This window comes from Topomyia yanbarensis, chromosome 3 (assembly GCF_030247195.1).
Source record: "Topomyia yanbarensis strain Yona2022 chromosome 3, ASM3024719v1, whole genome shotgun sequence".
In the NCBI taxonomy this organism is placed as follows: Eukaryota; Metazoa; Arthropoda; class Insecta; order Diptera; family Culicidae; genus Topomyia; species Topomyia yanbarensis.
Window position 1 is genome coordinate 247393999 of NC_080672.1, and position 8147 is coordinate 247402145.

The 8147-nt window shown below is 43.2% G+C and overlaps 1 protein-coding gene across 1 annotated transcript; it reads right to left on the reverse strand.

Moving 5' to 3' along the window:
• Positions 1-6692: 6692 nt before the first annotated feature.
• Positions 6693-7772, reverse strand: LOC131687843 (uncharacterized). Its single transcript, XM_058971930.1, has one exon. The coding sequence runs from the start codon at positions 7770-7772 to the stop codon at positions 6693-6695; it is 1080 nt and encodes a 359-aa protein (XP_058827913.1).
• Positions 7773-8147: the final 375 nt, after the last annotated feature.

Below are 8147 nucleotides of genomic sequence, written 5' to 3' on the forward strand. Positions count from 1 at the left end.
CCGTTCCCCCTGGTAAAGACTGTTAGACACCACCCTCCCCTGCATATATTGCTTGAAGCCATTCGAGTGAAGCATGACTGCAATGCTTCTGACACCGTCAGCTATAATTTTAGAAAAGCCAACTATAATAGCATTATTGACTTCCTGTCGAATATCCACTGGACTGAAATTCTCGACAATGATGATGTCAACGTTGCAGTGCAGACCTTCTCCAATGTTATGAGCTATGCTATCGATCGCTATGTACCCAAAAGAAGTGGCCTTCAATCTAAGCACCCAGCGTGGCACACTGCCGAGCTGAGACGGTTAAAAGCGACTAAAAGAGCCGCTCTGAAGAAGTACTCCAAGTTTGGGGGCTACGTGCTGCGACATCACTACGTTCATGTTAACCAAGTCTATAAAAAGACATCGAAGCGTTGCCATGCCGATTACTTGCGAAACGTGCAACGTAAGTTGAAGTCCGAACCTAAAACATTCTGGAAGCATGTAAACGAGCAAAGAAAGGAATCCGGGTTGCCTTCAACGATGAGCTATGGAGGACGTATGAGCTCTAGTTTACAGGAGATCTGCCAACTATTCTCTGAAAAGTTCGCGAGTGTTTTCTCCAACGAGAAGTTGACACCGACCCAGGCTTCACGCGCGGCTCTCAATATACCTCAATCATACCAGTCTTTGAACTCTATCAATATCGACAATAATATGGTACAACTGGCGGTTAGGAAAATGAAGGCTTCAACCTCGGCAGGCCCAGATGGTATACCAACTATTATTCTAAAAAAATGCTCTGCCGGTCTAATTGAACCTCTTTGTCATCTGTTTCAATTGTCGCTAACAACCGGAGTATTTCCCGAACTCTGGAAATCCTCCTTCATGTTTCCAGTTCACAAAAAAGGTGATAAAAAGGTAGTTGACAACTACCGTGGTATTACAACGCTAAGCGCAGTTCCTAAGCTGTTTGAAATGGCTGTGTTGGAACCCATCTCCAGCCACTGCAAACAGTATATCTCCGAGACTCAGCATGGATTTATGCCGAAACGTTCAACATCTACGAATCTTCTGTCGTTCACAACATATGTTACAGATGCTATGTCGGACGGCCTTCAAACTGACGTTATCTACACGGACCTTTCAGCTGCTTTTGACAAGATAAATCACGCTATTGCAGTGGCAAAATTGGATAGACTCGGCTTTGGTACTAATATTCTCCGTTGGATGCAATCGTATCTCAGTGATCGTCGTCTAGCAGTCAAGATAGGTGATTGTGTATCCGAAGAGTTCTGTGCTTCATCTGGTATTCCGCAAGGCAGCCATCTCGGTCCATTGATTTTTCTTCTGTATTTCAACGACGTTAACTTTTGTTTAGAAGGACCACGGTTGTCTTTCGCCGACGACCTCAAGTTATACCATAGAATCCGGAATACTCATGATGCAGCTTTCCTTCAACGCCAACTGGAAACCTTTGCGGAATGGTGCGAGATCAACCGAATGACCCTAAACCCCAAGAAATGTACGGTCATTACGTTCTCGAGGAAAAAAACGCCAATTCGATTCGATTACTGTCTAGCTGAATCCACAATTGACAGAGCGAATTGCGTCAAAGATCTCGGAGTTTTTCTCGATGAACAACTGACGTATAAACAGCATATCAGCTATATTGTCGCAAAGGCATCACGCTGTTTGGGGTTCATAATGAGAATATCTAAGCACTTTTCAGATATTTACTGCTTGAAATCTCTCTACTGCTCACTCGTTCGATCAACTCTGGAATATTGTTCAGTTGTGTGGAACCCTCATTATCTCAACGGCGTCCATCGAATTGAGGCAGTACAGCGCAGATTTGTTCGGTTTGCCCTTCGTCGATTGCCTTGGAGCAACCCTCACCAGCTGCCAAGTTATGAAAGCCGGGGTTTGCTTATTGGACTCGATACATTGCAAGTGCGACGGGATCTATTCCGTGCTATGACGATTTCGGATATTTTGCAAGATCGAATTGACTGCCCCGAGCTTCTCAGTGCGATAAACATGAACGTTCGCCCTCGCGCCCTTCGCAATAATTTATTCCTCCGATTACCTCTTCGCCGGACTAACTATGGAGTGAACGGTGCCATCATTGGTTTGCAGCGGACTTTCAACAGAGTTTCATCCGAGTTCGATCTTCACATTCCACGTAGCAGATTACAATTTGACTTTTTAAATAGATTAAGAAATTATCATTAGGACCACACTGTGTCTGTTGATATTAATTATAAAATAAAACATAAATTTGAAACGGTTGGGTTGTTTTGTTGAAAAACCCGAACCCGACCCGACCCCGATAATTTGTAATTTAAAAAACCCGAACCCTACCCGAACCCGAAAGTTCAAAATTTCAAAACCCCGGACCCGACCCGAACCCGAGAATTTCAAATTTGAAAACCCGGAGCCCGACCCGAACCCGAGAAGTTTAAATTTACAGAACCCGAACCCGACCCGAAACCCGTCGGCTCAGACATCTCTTTCTTTTCCCATGTGGCCTTCTTCCCCGCACCTGTGTGTGTATTTGACCAAAAATGTCACTCATTTTTCTCAGAGATGGCGGAACCGATTTTGACAAACTTAGTCTCAAATGAAAGGTACAACGTTCCCATAGGCTGCTATTGAATTTCTAATGGATCCGACTTCCGATTCCGGAATTACAAGGTGATGAGTACGATCACCCAGAAAATGTCGATTTTAATAAATGCTGCAATGAATGTATAAAGGTAAAAGTTTTTCCAAAATGTACCCACCACTACTTTGATTTGTAGTATTAGGTCACTAACAGCCATTCAAAGTCGCTTTGGCCACATTGGCCACCATCATCGGTTCCGGAAGCCCCGGCGGAAGTATCTAAATTCAGAATAACAGTCACATCGGTTTCTCGGAGACGGCTAGACCGAATCAACCATACTTAGTCTCAAATGAAAGGTGCGCCCCGTAAATAGCTATTTAATTTCATCCCGATCCGACTTCCGGTTCTGGAGTTACGGGTTGTGGCGTGCGATCACATAGCAAATTGCGATTCAAACCGATACTCCAATGAAAGCAAAAAAAGGTAAAAATTTCGCTAAAATGTTTCTCAAACAACCTAAATTTGCAGTTCTAGATCACCGACGGCCAACCAAACTGTCGTTGACTACATTGACCACCATAGACGGTTCCGGAAGTGCCCGGGAAAAACCGCCATCTTTCAAAATTAACGAACTCACATCAGTTTCCCGGAAATGGTCTGGCCGATTTTCACAAATTTAGTCCCAAATGATAGCTATAATATCCCCACAGATGTCTATAAACTTTCGTACAGATCGCTTATATGGGTCCGGAAATATAGACTAAACCGTCCGGTCACATATAAAATTCCCATATAAGCCGGAGCTCATTTTTTTCAAAGGGGGACCCCATGAAATTTTAGAAATCGAATTCGTATTTTTTATGCCAAACATCTTTAAAATGCATGAAACGTCGAGATTTTATGTATTCTCGAAATTTTTTTATGGAAATCGATCTTTTGGGACTTTGCCAATTTCGCTCCGTTTTTCAATTCAATATTACCGTGGCTGGTTTTTCTTTTGCAAAATTTTAGAACTCGAATAATTTTTTTTTTTCTTATATATAGTTGTCAAGTCATGTATAATAAAATTGTAATGTATACATTTAAAAGTTGTTAATAAATATAAGTAACTAAAAAATTCTCGTGTTCATGATTGAGAAAGACACAATTGCACCGCTAGGTGGATTGAAACAGGTTTTTACATAAGAAATACTAATTTTCGCTAAAAATGCAACAACCGTTTCTGACAGAAGCGGTTAAACCAACCGATGCTGCTCACTTTTATCCAGAATCCAACCAGAAATGTACGGCCAAGATCTCTGCACGTTTCCTGCCACATCTTTGTCAGACGTTTTGCTCGATTCGTGCTAAATTCTACCAGGTAGGAATTGCCAGGATCTTTGCACAGTTTATGTCCGAGTTATGCCAGGGTTTTGCTCGGTTCCTGTCAAAATTTGCCAGAAAACGCGAGCGAAACCGAGTTCGCCCTAGCTCAACTAACCCGACAGGATACGCGCAGAAATCTGACAGGGCTGCCAAACCTTACAGAAATCTAGCAAAGCGGTCTCTGCCAGAAAATTTGCGTTCCCACAGTACCAATGTTAAAAACTATTTACAGCATATGGCTTATTTGAATTTCTCACTTCTCATTACCCGTCATCGATAGAAGTATGAGCAACCAGAAATCGTCAACCTGCAAGAAATTTGTCTCTATCAGATGGGGGAATAGTGGAGTTCACTGGTTTGCTGCTGCTGCTGATCAGCAAGCTTCCCTTTCAGTTGTAGTGGCCCATCAAGAAACCAGTGAGGCCAAAATAATGACCCGTGGACAATAAAATATTCCTAATAAGAATCATATTTTTATTAAAACGATAAATATCTTGCCCCTTTATCGTTCTCAGAAGTCTCCTGCACTGCCGTTGTGAAACCGACCTGCACCAGACTGCCATCATGTTTCGAGTGCCGTTCATGTTGATAAGATTGTTAAAACCAACTTGATTGTGTTTCCCTAGTTTTATTATATCTTGGTAAAAACTATTAGTCTTCAAAAGTATACCTTTTGTAGAGTACCCTCTCTCACTTTCTTTTAATAAAAATCAATTATATCTAGAATGTATCAGGAATCAGAATATATTGGCTCAAATGGCACGTCCCGCGTATGTAGTCGGGGATTTGTACCTTACTGTGTGTTCGGTACAGTTAAAGAACACTCTTTGGATCAGCTGTTATGTGCAGATCAAAGCTAGAACTATATTTATTAGCATTTAAGGTTAGATTAAGTGAAGAGGGGCTTACATTTTACGGTGTTCAATAATTTTTTCCTCTTGCAGATTCTCACAACTCCCGACTGTTCTGTACCTAGTTATAATTTTCGTGTTATAATCAATAGTGTCATGTTAATATTTATTTCACTTACTGTTGGCTGTTTTATCTAATTTAGGGAAATCGTGTTCGTCTATTTCCACGCGACTTACGATCTGTGATACCGAACTGTGATAATAGGTTATGTTTTAGTTATAATATTTTTCTCAGCCTGATTCATTTTATATACTCACATCCCTTTAACCGTACTATTTTTACTTCCTCGTCCACCTAAATCTTTATTCTCCTACTTTTCTCCAAATTTAACTCTTTCTTTAAACAATTTCAGTCAATCTCACTTTTCTTCTAGTATATAAAAAACCACCTCCTAAGTGAATACTTATTCTTCTATCTCTGCCTCTACTGTTGACATTTCATTTTCCTTCCGCCGGTTCGATGTCGTGTTGCCAAAAGTATCGCTTTGCTCAAACTGTACTGAACTGCCCAGTGGGGTTGCCTCCAACATATCCCCGGCCCGTAATTCTGGTCCGATGACCACATCCGGATCAATGTTACCATCTCCAATCGCCAATATGGCTAGGTTCGCTGTGGCTCTCTTGAACACCCCACTGTTTGTCCGAATCCACGCCTGTCGGACCCGTCCATCACCGGATACAATTGGCGCCTCGACCACTCCTCTCACCCATAGCTTGCGTTTCCCTCCTTCAACCACATAGACTAAGTCCCCGGTTTACAACACCTTTGTTTCGCCAAACCATTTGGCTCGATGGTTCAGCGATGGAACATATTCTTTGAGCCAGCGGTTCCACATTCCAGTGGCTATCTGTTGCGATCTTTGGTAGGCATTCCGGAGAGCTTCTGCCCAATGCGGAGGCGAAGGTGTTACCTGAGGGTCATTTGGAGAAACTCCACGAAGAAAGTGGCTCGGGCTGAGTGTATCTATCTCATCTGCTGACTGAGCTACATAGGTTAGAGGACGCGAATTTATCATATCCTCTGCTTCTGCAATCGATGTTAACAATATTTCATCCGAAAGTCGCCTTCCGTCATCGATTACTTCCAGTGCAGCCTTGACTGAACGCACTAGTCTCTCCCAGACTCCTCCCATATGCGGAGAAGCCGGTGGATTGAAGTTCCATTTCGTTCGGGAACTTGTCAACTCGTTCGCACAATCTTCTCCAATACTCTTTTTAATTTCCACTAGTTCCTTGCTGGCCCCTCTGAAGTTGGTACCGTTGTCAGAGAAAAACTCTAGCGGTGGGCCTCGACGACAAACAAACCTCCGAATAGCCATTAAACACGCTTGTGTGTTTAAGCTGTGAGCAACCTCCAAATGAATGGCTCTCAAAACAAAGCAAGTGAACAAAACAATCCATCGTTTTTTTTTGCGACGACCCATTGTCACTTCGAACGGACCCAAATAGTCTACGCCTGTGTAACTGAAAGGACGTTGGAATGGTATCAAGCGTTGTACAGGCAATGGAGCCATTCTTGGAGTTTGTGGTCGATTTCGGTGGACCTTGCACCACATACAGGCCTTTGTAACTCTTTGAACCACCCTTCCTAGGTTTGGAATGTAAAATCGCTGCTTCAGCTCATTTTTCACTATCTCTCTGTATCCGTGGCCGAACTGCTCATGGTAATGTTGCACTAATTTAAATGTGAGGTAATGTTCTTTCGGAAGAACAATTGGAAACCGCATGTCAAATGGCAGAAAATCTGCATTTTTCGTCCTTCCTTCCATGCGTATCAGTCCATGTTCATCGACGAGAGGCGCAAGTTTATACAATGAACTGGATATTTAGACACTGAGCCACTGATTCGCAGGTCGATCTAGGTTGTACAACACCTTCGATTTACTCTCAAGCACTTCCGCCTGCACTGCCTTGTAGAAGTATCGCTCCGCTTTCTGGTATTCTTCCTGCTTTAGTGGATTACGTTTTACTTTTCTGTTCCCTCCTTTAAGCAACATCGCTTGCCTTTTTGTTGCCTTCAGGGTTTCTATGGGACGACCTTCAAGCAACCTTCTGCAATTGGAAACGAATCGATACGCACATGCCGTGATACGAACAAGAACTGTCCACTTTGAGATTCTGCTCACATCTATAAGAAGTTTTGAGAGTGTGACATCGTGCACTAAAAGATGCACCTTTATTTCTTCGTTTGTGTTAGCGGAGATTAGCGGTTGTTCAGGCCATTCCCCTCTATCACGGCTCAAAAAGGGTTGTCCTCTGAACCACGAACTATCCGAATGAAAACTCGCACCTTGCTTCCATTTAGTTACACGATCCGCCTCGTTATACTTCGTCGGAATCCAGAGCCAATCCGTAGCATTCGTCAAACTGAGAATCTCACCGATACGAAACCCTACGTATTGTCGATATCGCCTTTGATCCGACTTGATCCAGGACAGGACGTTTCGAGAATCTGTCCACAGAAACACCTGCTCTATTTTAAAACTGTGATTTTGTTGAACAGTTTGAGCCAATCTGGCGCCCAATACTGCCGCCTGCAGCTCTAATCGTGGGATCGTCAGCTGCTTCAATGGAGCGACTTTGCTTCGACTCATCACCAATGTACAATGAACTTTTCCTCCAATCTCGGCACGAAAATACGCGACGCAACCATAGGCATTCTCGCTAGCATCTGTGAAGACGTGCCACTGAAGATTCCTTATTTCGCTCGACAATGCTGGCCCAAAGTAACTTCGTGGCACTCGAATTTCTCCTATCTCCGGCAAAATTTGTGTCCATCTGTTCCATTTTTCCAAGGACACACCATCGATAGGATCGTCCCATTCGCACCCGGTTCGCCATAAATCTTGAACCAGCATTCGTCCAAGAACTGTGAATGGTGAAAGAAAGCCCAAAGGATCAAACATCGCCATAACACAGCTGAGTACTGTCCTTTTGGTGGGGTGCTCTGTGCCGAGAAGGACAGTTTGGAATTCCTTCCGCGGAGAAGTAGAAAAAGAAAACACATCATCGTCAGGGTCCCAAACTATCCCTAAAACTCTTTCTACATCCGTCTGTTTGTCTTGGTGGAAATGCACGGAATGAGTTGAACTTTGTTCTCCCATCGCTTGCCGAAATTTATTAGAATTTGAAACCCAATTTCTGATTTCGAATCCACCCTGTGAGTGGACTAGCCTCACTTCATTTGCTAATTTAACTGCCTGTTCGACCGTGTCTACACTGTCGAACTAATCGTCAACGTAATGCTTGTTAACGATCGCATATGCCGCCTCTGGATACTG